Here is a 14,690-nt window from a genome sequence, read left to right on the forward strand (position 1 = left end):
ATATCCCGGACGGCCTTGATTCTCCTTCTGGTGACGTCTGGCCTGCCTCCTGACTTCCTGTATCTACCCTCGTCCTACTGGTTCCTCCTATGGCCTGGAGGGCTCTGCCCTCTCCACACCCCCACTTCCGTGGCCAGGCTCCAGACACCTGCTCCAGGGAGCCCTCCCAGGTCACCCTGCACAGCTCTGCTCACTCCCCTACCCTCCAGGATCACGGAGATTTCACTTTACACCTCCAGGCATGTTGATCCATATTATTACGTATCCTGTGTCCCCCTTCCTGCCCTGAGACTGGGGAGAAACTTGGAAAAGCAACTGGAGGAAGGGGGCCACTTCTGGAGTGGGGCTCCCTTAGAGCAAGGGCTATAACCCCCTCATCAGACTGGAGGGAGTCTGAAGGCAGGGCTGTCTCCCTTGCAGCCAGGAGGTGCTGTCCATCTTGCTCAGGACTCCGGTCATAAGCAGGTTATGATGACAACCGGGGCACACTAATATAGCCGGGCCCTACCCACTGCACTCATGAATAGCAACTCATTTGATTGTCCAAAACCCTGTGAGGTATGCACCGTTACTTTTTTTTTTTAAACCAATTTTACACATGGGGAAACTGAGGCAGTGGTTTGGTGTCTTGCTGGAGCTGAGAAAGTATGATTAAACACCCTTCTGTGCTTCCCTGATACGAAGGGTCCTCCTTAGCCTGCTCTGGGCCCCAACAGCTAGACAATGGCAGGGTCGTGCCTCCGTCTAAATTTATCTCTCAAGACAGCAGGCTCAGATCTGCCAGGGTCAGTGGCGTGTTCAGGCCTCTCTTTCCTGCTTCTCCCACCCACTCAGCCGCCCCCTCCCAGCATTCCGAGTCTCCCCTTACAATGGGGCAGGAGGGTAGTGACCTGTCCCTGGCTCTAGGAAGGGGGAGGGGAGAGATCGGAGGTCCTGGAGCAGAGGTGAAGGTCAGCTGGGCAGGGCAGCAGGCACTGAGGGAGCAGCCACTGGGCCCGTGCAGCCAAACGGGGTGTCAGGAAGATTAAGAACCAAGATGCTGTGCAGGCCACCGGCCCAAGGACATGAGCGGCTGGAGCCGACAGACAAAGGGGCCAAAGAATCTTATCGCCCGTGTGGATTAAGTAGGGGAGGAGTGGGAGGGAGGGAGGGTCCGGGCCCGAGGGAGCAGGGCAGCTTGGGGGAAGGCCTCTCTGGTCTTTAAGCTGCCAGTGGCAAGAGCAAAGTTTCTGGTCTCTGAGCCAAGCATCCAGCACAGCCCCCTCAGCGCCTGGGAATGATGGGAAGAGGCAGCTGTGACGTGGACCCTGCAGGCAGAAGGCTCTACCTCCAGCCCCCAGTGCACCTAAGCACCTAAGCTCAGGAGACGGGGGAGAAGAGAGGAAGAGACCAGACGCCAAACACGAACAGAGAAGAAGGAGGGAAAAGCCACGTTCCAAGAAAGACAAATAGAAAACGTCTGCAATTACTCTGTGCCTTGGTTTCCTCTTGCAACTGGCAGGATCCCACTGGGTGGAGGCCCAGGACACTGGACGCCTACCAGGGCCCCCAGTAAAGGTCAGCTGAATTGAAATTGGAGGAGAAGCAGAGAAAGACAGGGTGGGGAGGCAGAGGCAAGGGGCAGGACTCACCGGCCACGAAGTCGCCGAAACCGATGGTGGAGATGGTGATGAAGGAGTAGTAGAGGCCCTCGATGTAGTCCCACTCCTCGGTCACCATGAACACGAAGGGGGGGATCACCAGGTGGACCAGCACGCCCCACAGGATGAAGATGGCCGTGCACGTGATCTGCGCCTTGCGCTGAGGGGGACGGGTAGGGAGACCAAGTCAGACGGCGGTGGAGACCGGGGGGAGCCCAGCAGAGCACCCAGAGGGCCGAGGAGGCAGCCAGAGGTGAGGCCGGGTGGGCACCAGGCCTGGGAGGCTCACTGCCCAGGGGAGGGGGCTGGTGGTGATGCTCCCAGCCTCACCCAGGAGGGCAGCGGGCTCTGAAACTGCTCCCTTGCCACCTGTCCTGACACTTCTGTCCAATTCTGAGATCCTTCCCACCCCCCCCATCACCTGCCAGGGTCCCCCCATCTCTGCCCAGGACCTAGGGGTGGGGACATACCAGGCTCACGCCTCTCTTGGTGAGGAACTGGCCCAGCCTCTTGGCACGTCCCCCGAAGAACTTGCCCAGGGCACTGATCCATGTCAGACAGAGCGGCACCCCAAAGAGACCGTAGAAGACACAGAAGAGGCGCCCGGCGGGGGTCTTGGGGGCCACGTTGCCATAGCCTGAGGAAGAAGAGAGTGAGGCCGACAGAGCCACGGCGGGGGTGATGGACCCAGACTCGGAGTGGCACCTGCCTCCGCCGCCCCCGCCACACAGCCAGCCCGAGGAAAGCCCATTCCCTAAGGTCACTTGACGCTGATTAATATCAATGCTTCAGAAATGAAATTTCCCTTGACCATGCTATGATCAAGATCATTTATAGCAATTATGACGGTATGGGCTCCTCCGTCAGACTGGGAGCTCTCTGAAGGCGGACTAAGCCTCCACCATTAGCGAGTCCTCCACGAGTCCGTATAGCACCCTTGCGCAAGCTACAAGGCACAAGTTAGTAGTTTCTCTGTGTAGACGCCCCAGAAGCACTGTGGTAGACGGCCTCCAAAGACGGCGATTCTTAATTCCGTCCCTTCTTATGCTCACATCCAGCTGGCTTCTAATTCCCCTCCCTCTGAATCTGGGCTTTAGTGACCTGTTCATGGAATGCGGCAGAAGGGACCCTGAGTCAGTTAAGTCCTTATCAGAAGCCTTGTTGCTTCTCCCCTTGATCTCCTGAAATGCTCACTTTGGGGAGTCTCCCTCTTGAAACCCAGCTGCCACACTGCGAGATGCCCAATCAGACCCAGCTAAGCTCCCCAGCAACAGCTAGCATCAACTACCAAACATGCGATAGAAGAAGCCATCTTGGACTTCCAGCCAACTGGGCTTTTGTGGATGACCACGGCCCCAGCCACTCCAACCACCACGGCATCAGAGACCTCAAGCAAGAACCAGCCAGCCAAACCCCACCAACTCACAGAATGGCCGACAATAATGATAAATTGTGTTTTAAGCCACGAACTTCTGAGGTGGTTGGTGATGCAGTCATAGATGACCAGAACAGACACCCAGACGGGCGAATAAGCACGGGGTGCATTTGTGCAGTGAGCAGCCTGCTCGAACTCTGGCTGTCAAGCTGTGTTGTTTCTACTGCAAAGGCCAGGTCAGGACTTCTAGAAAACAGTCTCCTAAGCATGGCCAGTCACCAAGGACTTACTAAGTCTCCAGGGACGTGTCAGAAGGACAGAGTGCAGCTGGCCTGATCTTAACCTTGACAAGGCCATGTGACCAGAGCTGGACTCTTACAAGATCCTGGGGAGCTAGGACGTGGAAGTAGGTATCCTGAAGGTCCCAGAAGACTTACCGATGGTGGTAATGACCGTGGCTGCAAAAATCATTGCGTTGGGCCAGTTCCAGTTGTTGAAGGTCTGGTTCCCTGTGATGGCCACACCCTGTCCTGCAGCATCAGATACTATCTAAAAAGAGAGACACAATGAAGGTCAGAGAAGAGGTCAGCACTTTATAAACTTCCTTATAAGCATTCTTATTTAATCATCACAACAAAGTGACAGTTACTGTCTCCAATTTAGGGGTGGTGAAACATTTTATAGAGGATCAGAGAGGTTAAGTGATTTGCCCAAGGTCACACAGCTGGTAAGAATATGAACCCTGGCAATCCGGCTCCAAAGTGCCTTCTCTCACTGAGCCAGTGCTTCTCAAACTTACTAGAATCACCTGGAGGACTTCTTAAGTACAGCCTGCTGGGCCCCACCTCCAGAGGTTGATTCAGTAGGGCTGGGAGGGAGTCAGAGAATGTGCATTTCTAACAAGGTTCCAGGTGATGCTGATGTTGTGGTCCCGGGACCACAGTTTGAGAAACGCAGCAGACTCTTCTGCCTCTGAAAGAAGGCAGATGTGATGCAGAAAAACAGGAGGACCTCCGGAAATGCATTCTACTGCAGGGTTGGCCTGGGAGGGACCGCCCCCCACAGCCGACATGCCTTTCACCCCCACTGTCAGGACACCTGCTAAGGTCAGCTCGGTAAGCTCTTGGGTCTGTCCTCCGAGGGCGGACATATCAGCTGGCCTCCTTTCTCCCATGCCTGGGACTCTGTCCTCTCCCCCCTACAAGCTCCCCCTTCCCTCCCTTCTCTGGATCCCTTTCTCTCTGCCCTGGGCTGAGCAACTTCAAGGTTTGGGCCAGGACACGTCATCAGAAGGTGGTGTGTACTTTTCAGGGTGACAAATTCATGCTATGAGTCCCCACGGAGCTCCCGGCAACTATGGGTGGCAGCAGGTGAGAGGTCACCTGGGGAAGTGCACTGGGAGGCCCCCAGAGAGGCCTTCCTTACCTGTTCCAGGAACACAGGCAGCTGCCAAACCTGCTCACCGCCCAGGCCCTGCCTGTACCCCATCCTCCTGCGCTACCTCCCTTCACCCACACCTGCCACTGGCAGGACCCGGACCTCAGAAGGCGGCTCCCGAGGAGGGGCCAGGATCCACTCTCAATTTGGGGTCCTGCCCCTGCCCCCTAGGAGAGCCCCAGGATGGACCAGCTAAGAAACCAGAAACTCAACCAAATTGCCTCTAAAAATCAAGCCTAGGACCGAGAAAAGACAGAGGAGTGAAGGATGGAAGCAGGAGGGAGATGGAAAAACCGGAGTTCTCCCTGCAGCACGACTGAAGTTTGGTGAGAAAAGAGGGAAGGGTGGGTTGTCCTGAAGGAATGTGCAGTTTGCAGCGGCAGGCCTGTGTAAACGGATCTGCAGACTTCGTAAGGAATTTTCCATGATGACGTGCTCATCTGACAGGCCGTCAAACCACAGGGCTCACCGCCCTGCCTCCCCCTGCTATTTCCTGAGCATCTCTCTGCAAAGTGGGAAGTGGGGACGGCTGCCTTCACCTGCCCTCAGAGAGCGGCCACCAAGCCGGCCAGGCCACTTCCACGCAAAAGCACCAGGACGTTCAGATACGAAGAGGCCAACAGGTCTATCCTGTTGGAGGTCCACCCAAAAGGTTTTCTAAACCATGAAATCCACGTTCGAAACAGGAGAATGAAAAGTCCCAGGGCCCTGGATGTTAATGTTAAACAGATGGCAGGGAAAGCAGAACTACTCGGCTCCCTTTGGCCGCAGCCTTTGTTATCTCAGATATCCATCTTCGGGGGAGGGGGCATGGGGGGTGGTGAGTGCAGCATTGTCAGGAAGCACAGCCCAAGACGGATGACAACTGACCAGGAAATCATGGGCCTGGGGCACCACCCCTGGTCATCCCCATGGAATCCCGGAGGAACAGGAAAGATGTCAGAAGACAAGTTGCCCCCCGCCACCCTACCCCCGCCTTCTCAGACGAACGAATAGGGTGGATTCTAGAAACTCAAACCTGAACTCTTGCTGACTCTTCTTTGGAGACAGCAGAACGTTTGGCATATTCGAAGAGGAAGTGGTGGGCACTGGAAGCTACTAGCACAGGTTCACCAGAGCAAGTCATGCTCAGCTAAGTGCATCTCCCACCCCAAAGAGGCTGCAAAGCCTTGAAGTTCAGTGGAATGCAGTCAGTCTGGATAGCAACAAGGCAACTGAACAGATGGGCTTAAAGATATTCACGTGGACAAGACAGAGAAATGTAGGGAGGAACCGGGGTTAATCCGGGTCCACGTAAAGGCAGATAAACAACCCCAAGAAGTACTGATCATTATCTGCCTGGCCTGAGGTCTCCATTAAGCCAAAGGCCAGGCCTCTTCAGTCTTTTAATCTACAACACAGTAAGGACAAAGATGGCTGACCAGTTTAATCTGCAAAGGATGCAACACTGGGACAAGGCTGGGATGGGAAGATAGCTAACACACTGCAATGGCAGTTTGGGACTCAAAATCATCTGGACTGGAAAAATGGGCCCAAACTAACAAGATATGGCTGTCTTTTAAATTTTTCATGTCTTACACTTTGGGTTAGAAGGCACTGACCCATACAGGGTTGAAAGGGAAAGTCCTTAGGTTTCAGCTGACCACAAACCAACAAACACTGGTATGGCTGCCAAAAGAAAAGCAAATACAATCTCAGGCAGTGTCAATACCTTATCTCTTCAGGGCTGGGAGGCAACGAGCCCATTGTCCTCTGCAGGTGAGGCCACATGGGGCGGCACTCTGTTCCATTCTTGGGTGTCGGACTTCATGATATGTTAACCAGTGGGCCAAGGTGCCAGAGGGAACGGGGGTGGCTGTTTTGGATAACGAGCTACCTCAGAATGGATTGCCCTTGGCAGTCATCCATTTCCGATCATGGAAAGTGTTTAGACCCAGGGAGACCAGCACACATCAGCGATGGTGAAGGTGTGACTGGAACAGGGGTTCTCGACTGGGGTGGTAGCACCCTCTGGAAGTACTTGGAAATGCTGCCTGAGTATGTGCCTTGTATGTGCCGGGCACTGGTCCAGGCACCAGGGGGCGAGCAGTGAAGGGACGAAATCCCTGTCCTCCCACACATCTACTCTAGTGGATGCCGGGGGTACTCCTGACATGAGGCGAGCAGGGACCAGAGAGGTGAGATGCCCTGCCACCCACAGGACAGCCCCACACGCCACGTCCACGCTGCCCCCACTGAGATAACACTGGATGGATGGCCAAAGGTGATCTGCGACTTGGGGGTCGCTTAGTAAGGGCTAAGGAGACAACAAACGTAAGAGCTGGCAAGACAGGGTAACTGAAGAGGGCATTATGGCTGGGAGCTTTGCAGTAGAAAAGCTGGCTTCCTGCTCTTCACCCCACCAGTGGTGTGTCCTTTGGGGCACAGCCCTCAGACCCAGCCTCTGCCCTGGGTTATCAGGGAGCCACAGCCCCATGTGCTGTCCCCCTGACCTCCATTATCTCTCCATGGTCACGCGGGGCGGGGGGCAGACAAAGGGGACATTCTGAAGGGCCCTAAGCCCCCCAGGGCCAGAAGCACCACTCACCCTGACAACAGGCCAGTGGCGGAAGTTATGTCCACTGGTCAGGTCAGGCGACTGTGGCTGAGAGGTTAACTGGCAGAACTGGGCCAGGTTCTAGACTGTCTCTTGCAAGTCAGCCTGGCTCCCCACCTCTCTCCCTTCGCTGCTCTCCCTGTCCCTGGACGCCCCCAGCACCCCTGTTGTTGCCTTCTCTCTGCCCACGGGTCCCAAGCAGCTGGCCTGGGAATCAGCCTGGCTCCATCCCAATGCTGGGGAGACAGGCAGGATTTTAGTGCTGCTGTGTGTCAGACGCCTCTTGTTGGGGCTTTTCTATATGTTCCCTGACGGGCTCTTCCTGCGATTCTGCCAGGCATCACTTGACAGAGGAGGAAAGCTAGGCTTGGGGAGCAGAGGTCCGGATGTGAACTTGGGCTGCCTGCTCCCTGCTCCCACCCCGTGTTGCTGTGGCTTCAGTCGGAACACCTCACTGGTTACGGTCAGGGTCCCACTGGCCGGTGGAGAGGTCCCCCAGAAGAGAGGGGCTTGACCCAGGACTGAGGCCATCCCTGGGTGAGGGGGAGCCACTGGACACAGCATCCCGTCCCCCGGGGTTAGGGAAACAGCTTTCTCAGGAGACGGCCCCTGTTCACTCACAGGATTCTTTAACTTGGCTTCCAAATTCACACAAGACAACATCTTCATTTTCCACACATCCCTAGAGAGTGATGGGAGAGGGGGATGCCACACACAGCCCAGCCCCGGCTCTGGTTTGAGGATGGAATAGAGCTCTCCTCCCCACCTGTCACCCTCGTAATAAAGCGGCTGTGATTTACTGAGAGGTGACTGTGCACCGAATGCGCTGAGCACTTCAGGTGCCTTCAGCTCATCTTTAAGGAGGAAAGAATCCTGCTGGGAAGACACCATCATCTTCTCCATTTTGCAAACGAGGACTTAAGGCTGAGAAGTTAAGAAAGTAGCCTAAGGTCGGGATGCTAAAAGCAAGGAAGCCAGGAGTACAGCCTGCCTCATCTGGGCCCTGGCCGCTGGTACCCCACCCTTGTCCCACACAGGCCACAGGAAGGAGGCCAGTGCATACCTCCACCCCTTCGCACCACCTGGAAGAACAGTGCCCTAAAACCAGCCCATCCACTCAGACCTGAGCCCTCCGGGAGGAGACATTCCCGCCCCTGCCTGTGGCTCAGGCAGCATGCTGCCCCAGACACCACCCTCCCAGAATCTCGCTGTCCATGCAATCTGGGTTCCCCACGGCGCCTCATCCCCCAGGGGTCCGGGGTTTCCTGTGCAGAGGCAGTGCCAGGCCTCCCCATCCTGGAGATTCATTCTGCAGAGTTGCAGGGAGGGCACATCCCGTACCTGGTGCCCACCTGCAGACACGGGCAGCAGGGCTGAGGTCGGGCCTTTGCCTTCATCAGGCCAGTGGGGAAAACAAGCCCAGGTGGCAGCCTGCCTGCGGACAGCAGCTAGGGGCAGCCACAGGGCCGCCGCCCTGCCTGCCTCCAGCTCCCGCGGCAGACCTCACGCTCAGGTCACGGGGGCCCCTTCCTGCCATGTAGGATCAGCCTCCAGGATGCGCTGGATGCCAGCCTCCACTGGATCCGCGCTGCGTCAAGGTACACAAGCGGACGCCCCTCACCATCCTGGGCTGCATCCATCCCTAATTCATTCCGCCTCCACTCACTGGGTCCCTCCGGCCTGGAAGGGGAATGAGACTAATGTCATGTGTGCACGGTGCCTGGCGGAGTAGGAAGAACCTTTAATGTCCCTCTCACCTGGCCCTCCCAGCCACCCTGGGGGGTGGGCAGGGCACCTCCTTTCATAGATGAGAGCTCCTATTTGAATAGTAGCTGATATCTGAGCACTGTTTTATGACAGGCACAATCACAGCGCTTTAAATCACTCGGCTTGTTGAGTCTTTATAACCTTGTCATGTAGGTACGCTCACCTCCATTTACAGCTGAGGAAAATGAGGCACAGAGGCTAACTGCGTAACTTGCTAGGCAGTGGTGGAGCCGGAGCGTGAACCCAGGCAGTCTGGCTCATAACCCCTGTGCTGTCCACAGCTGGGGAGAGGGGACAGGGGGTGCAGGGTGGGTTTCTCAGCTACAGAAGTGAAGCCGGGTCTCTAGAACACAACCAGGCAAACGCAAGGGAAACATCCATGGGAATGCAGAGACCACCCCCCAGAAGGTAAGCTCCATGAGGGCAGGACTTTTATCTGCGGTATCCCCAGAGCCGAGGACACTGCCTGGCACATAGTAGGTGCTCAACAAACATTTGTTAAAGAAGTGAGTAAACAAACTTGAATGAATGAGGATATCTTCTCTGACCTCGACTGACTCACCCTCTCACGCCCTTCCTTCAACCCCTTCCTAGCATTATTCTGCAGGTGGATTTAATAAATTCATCAGCAACAAGGGGCAGGGCTTTATCCAGCAAGAGGGCGGGAAGCACAGTCAGACCCCTGTAAGAGTGTGGCTGGCGGGGTCAGGGGGTGAATGCAGGGCATCCAACGTGTCGGGGGGGAGGGAAGGGTGGGGTCAGCAGGCTGCAAGAACAGAGGGCAGGGGGGCTGAAGGTCCTGGGGGTCGGGGGCTGGGAAGGGGTGAGGTGAGGGAGGCAAACAAAAGCCCCCTCGTCCAAGAGGGCAGAGCGGGTGGCAGTGGGGCTGGGAGAGTCCCTGGGGTGACTGGAGGGACTGTCCTTCCTGCAGGAAGGGGAGGCCTGCCCCCTCCGGAAACTCTCCTAGGGGGTTGTGGACGTGTGGAGAACAGGGAAAGGAATAAAAGGGGGGCGACAGGCCTCTCTCTCGAACCAGACCTGGCCCTGTCCTGGGAGAAGATCATGGAAACGTGGGGCTGCCCTGGGCGGGCGGCGGTCCTCTCTCAAATGCTGGCACCGAGCCTCTGGGTAAATGACGGCCCATCAGCCTTAGTTCCTCCATCTGCCAAAAAGAGCACCTTCCCCAAACACGAAAAGCACCTAGGACACTGGAAGCGCTGAATGAACGCACCTGCAGTCAGTGTCATGAGGAAACCAGACCCAGTGGTGACCCGACACCCCGGGGGGAAGACCGCTTGTCCCCAAAGGTAAATCAAAGGTCGAGGGGTTTACTTCTCTGCACCTGCAGGACAAGCCTGGGTGAGAACAGGGACACCGAGGCTAGCAGGTAGGTGCTCCTGGGCCCCCGGACAGCGAGTCGGGGACCTGGGGGGCGGGGGGTGTGTTAAGGCTCCCCCTGAGTTGGCAGAGGCACACCCAGGATGCGCCACCCCATCCGTCAGAAGGCCCATCTCTCCGGACCTCTGCCCGCCAGAGGCTCCCCGCCACCCTGGCCGGTTTCCCGCACAGCCAAGCAAGGCAGGCCGGCTGCGGAGGGAGCAAGGCCACACGCTGGTCCTCACGCTGCGTTCCCCAGGTGAGGCCGAGGCCAGGCGTGGTGGCTTCTCTGAACCCCAGTCCTGAAGCCCCCGCCAAGCTGCCCCCAGCTTCACAAGGCAGCCGAATGCCCATCCGCCCCCTGCTCTGGGCTGGGCTCTTCCTTCCTGTGTGTCCACATCTGTCTGCACGTCCATCTGTTATCTAACAAAGAACCTCCTCAGGGTAGGGGGCCAAGGGAGCTGGGGGCGCTTCTGAACAGAACAGACCGAAGTGGAGATTAGTAAACCTAACGCAGGCACTTTTCAGCAAATATATTTAGAGTTTGGGCTCGTTCAGAACAATGTTTTTGACCTTTAACACCACGAACTGATGAACAGATAAAGGGGGCAGGGGCGGGCCCCAGATCCCATGTACTGGGGCTCCCTGCCACAGCGTAAGGAGGGGGAATGGGCAGGCAGGGGGCTGGGGGTAGAGCTCACTCGTCCAGCTATTCGGCCAGCCCTCCCTTTGACCGTCTTTCGGGGACTGTTGGCAGACCCAAAGTACCTTGGCAAGAAGGTGAGCACCTGTTACCTCTCTTATCCCCAAGACGAATTAGAGGACTGAAGACTATTATCAAAGCCCTCAATTACCTTCACTCCTCTCACTCTCCCTCTCTCGCGCTGACTCAGCTTCTCAAACCTTCCTAAAGTGGGGGCGGGGGAGGGGCATCGGAATCGTTTCCAGATGCTAAACTGAGGCTCAGAGACCTTGGATACCACCCGGTCCCTGAGGCAGCCACTCTCATTCCCAGCTGCCCAATGGAACCACCTGGGAGTTTAAATAAATACCATGCCTGGGCCTCGCTCGCAGCTACTCTGTGCAGTGGACCTGGGCGCCGAGTGGCTAACAAGCTCCACAGGTGATTCATCCCCTCACCGCTGCCTAAGTGGGGGTGATGGGTGTGGGTGCCGGGCTCAGCCTTCCAGCTCCCCATCCAGGAGGGAGGATGCGCGGGCAGGGAGAAGGCATCCTCGGTATTCCTCCCGCCCTCTCCCTGCAGCCCAGGTGACCAGGTGTGGCTCGGAGGGCGGGCCCAGTTTATGAGCGGGGCACTGGCGGGGGTCCAGTGGTGCCACCCTGACACCTACACCAGCTGCAGGCCTGGCTCACCCGGGCCCTGTCTCTCCCAGGAGGGGAGCAGGTGTCTACGGGTCAGGTGCAGGGACCTGGGGGCAGGGCCGCACCTCATCTCAGTTACGACCAGACCTGGGCTCTTGTAATGTGGACTTGGCAGACTTCTGGTTTGCTTATCTGCATTTTCAGTTTTGCTCCAATGCCTACCCGGATATTTATAATGTTTTTAGCTGAACGAAGGAAAGACAACTTGTTGGAGCCTCGGTTGGTACACTAGGAAGTCAATGTACAGCCAGGAAGACCCCCGGTTGCTCATGTTGCTTACCGAGACCCTCCAGGAACCCTTGACTTCCGCCAACGTGACTTCTCTGTAAAATGAGGAGGTTGGCCTATGACTACAGGGGTCCCCCTGTCTGGGGACAATTCACATTTTCCTCTGCCTAGAACCACGACTTCAGGGCCCAGTTCAGCACCTCCCAAGCTCCAGGAAAATCCACAGCACATTCGAGAAAATACATTTTCATTCTCAGGACTCAGCTCACTGGCCACCAGCTCCAGCTCTTCCTGAGCCCCCGGCAAGCCGGGCTGCCCGAGTCAGAAGCGAACCCTATTCCTCATTCCCTCCCAGATCCCATTGCAGGATGAGGAAGGCGCCTCACTTCGCCTTGGTCCCTAAAGTAACCTGCCTGGTGCTGGCCAGGCTGCCCTCCCTCAGCCCAGGGAGGAAGCAGCCAGCCGGAGGACGTGCCTGGTGTACAAAATACAATCCCCCCAACCCCAGAAACCCACACACCCTCATCAGGCAAGGTGGAAAGTGGTATCCCACCCTCACCCTCAACGCACGCTCGAGGGGTCCCTACAGTACTGCTTCTTAACTTGGTTGCACGTGGAGATCACCCAGGGGGAGCCTGGGGAAATACTCATGCCTGGGTCCTACCCGCAGCGATTCAGACAGAAATGGCCTGGGGTGTGGACTGGGAACTAGGATGCTTAAAAGCTGCCCCAGGTGACTCTAATATTATGTACAGCCGATTTCAAAACCACTGCCCCAGACCCGAACTACCTTCACTACTTGTTAGGGGGAAGGCCTAGTCCAGCCCCGCCCCAGGGGTCAGCACAGCAGCCATGGATGGATGACTGTCCTCCCATCCACCCTTGGGCTTCCCCTCCTGGGCCATCTCTCAGCAGCCTTTGCAGAGCTCAGAGGTGCTGCAAGCTCTCACGCTCACGGGGAAAGCCCGTGCCAGAGGTGAGCGCGTTTTCAGCAGAAACCTCTGGGTTTCCGACTTTCTCAGGCCCGGGAGCCCTGCTTGCACTCAGGAGGGACAATGAAAACAAGGCAGGTGACCCTGCCCCCATTGTTCTCAGGCTGGGACGGTAACACTCCCCCCTCCCCCGGGGCAGCTGGGCGCCCCTCCCATGAGAGCTGAGGCCAGGGCAGAGCAGTGCAGGGACTGGCTGCCCCCGCGGGTGGGCTGCGGGGGTTTGGCTAAAACAAACAGACAAGGGCTGGTGGGGCCTGAGCTCAGGATGGGACATCAGCAAGCGTTCTCAGGCACCTGGAGGGCTAAGCTGATGAGTGAGACTGGAAATCCCTGTGTGTGCAGACCCAGGGGACCTCCACAGTCCTGCTGCCTGAGAGCCGGCCCTGGGGAATAGGAAAGAGCCCCCTCCCACCCAAACACACACACCAGATAACCCCCTGGAGCCATGTTCTGAAACTCCACCCCCTGCCTCATCTTCTGAAGCACTTGGGGCAGGGGGAACGTGCAGTGAGGCTTAAATGACAAGAGGGGCACCTTTCATCCACCTGCAGCTTCCCTACCCCCAATTCACAACCACTGCCCTGCTCTGGGTGGTTGTGTCCCGGCCCATGGCCTTGTGCTAGTACCTCTTCCCTCTCTGGGATGCTTGGCCTGGATTCATGACCTGGCCCCACCTCCGCCCCCAGAATCCAGATCCTGGGAGTATCTGACATCTTTCTACTTTGACTGATGACAACAGACATCTTCCTACGAGTGGGTCAACAACTCGAGGGCAGGAAATTACTCAGCCAGGACACCTCAAACATGCCAGGTGTGCAGATTACCCCCGTCCTTCCCCATAGGGGTATGGGTCACTAGGGAGTGAGAGATCCATGCAGAGGATTCGGCTCCTGGCTTGTCCTTTCCAGGCAAGCCGGCAAACCTCTCTGGGTCCTGTTCAACTCCTCTGTAACGAGGCTGAGGAGGGCAAAGCCGGCATCTCCCTCCTCCTGGCCAAAACCCCATTCATCAGGCACCTTTCATACCTACCACTCCTCTGGCCCTAATTTCATCTGAGACTCAAGACCCTGTGGGCAAGGCAAGCAAAATGGATATTGTTATTCCCATTTTGTAACTGAGGAAACTGATCAGAGAGGGCTAGTGACACAGAAGAGCTCACACAGCAAGCTGATGACAAAGCACAGAGAAGAACCAGCCGGAAGCCCTCTGACTCTCAGTTGAGGGCCCTTTGCACCAAACAAGCAAGCCACCCATCCCCCTTCCTGGGACAGGGCTCAGAAATGCCAACCAAAGTGGATCAGGGAAGGTGAGTGACGGGAGACAGGCAGACACGGGCGACAGGTGATGGAGAGTTATAAAAGGGTGTCACACCCGTGGACCTAATCCCGAGATGATTTGGGATGAGCGTATGCTTTGCTCCCCCCTCACCCAGAGATGCCTTAGGTTCATCCCAACCTGACAGTAGGGTGGAAGGAGCAAACACAGGAAGTCACCAGCCCCTCAAGGTTTCTAAAAACAGCCCTCAAGCAGGCCACAAAGGAGGTGGCAGGAACTGCTGACCTGCCGTCTCCCCATCCTGGGCTGATGACCTGAAGGAGACTCATCAACAGCTCAGCAGCCCCACCCTGGTCTGTGCCACCTTAGGCTTCCCATTCTCCAGAGCCCCCGCCCACACAGTAGCCTGGACGACACAAGCTGCTGATCCGCTGCAAAATCACACACGTCAAGTTGGGGACCCTCTGCAGGCAGCACGGGGGCAGAGCGGGGAAAGGCCTGGCCTTTGGAGCAGACACACGTGGGTTCAACTCCTGGCTCCATCGCCCACCAGCAGGTCCCCTGGGGCACGTCCTCTCACCATCTGAGCTTCTCCTTCCGTCTCTGGGAAGCGGGGGGAC

At 56.9% G+C, this 14,690-nt stretch overlaps 1 protein-coding gene across 1 annotated transcript in view; it reads right to left on the reverse strand.

Annotated features, from left to right (window-relative positions):
* KCNK5 (potassium two pore domain channel subfamily K member 5) overlaps nt 1-14,690 on the reverse strand; it is a 36,397-nt gene that overhangs the window by 3,121 nt on the left and 18,586 nt on the right. Inside the window, exons 2-4 of the mRNA XM_082847344.1 lie at nt 3,453-3,564; nt 2,111-2,277; nt 1,632-1,800 (exon numbers count right to left, since the gene is read on the reverse strand). Of these exons, the coding sequence (XP_082703470.1) occupies nt 1,632-1,800; nt 2,111-2,277; nt 3,453-3,564 (448 nt within the window). The remainder of the gene's footprint in view (nt 1-1,631; nt 1,801-2,110; nt 2,278-3,452; nt 3,565-14,690) is intronic.

Source organism: Leucopleurus acutus (genome assembly GCF_964270905.1).
Source record: "Leucopleurus acutus genome assembly, chromosome: 10".
In the NCBI taxonomy this organism is placed as follows: domain Eukaryota; kingdom Metazoa; phylum Chordata; class Mammalia; order Artiodactyla; family Delphinidae; genus Leucopleurus; species Leucopleurus acutus.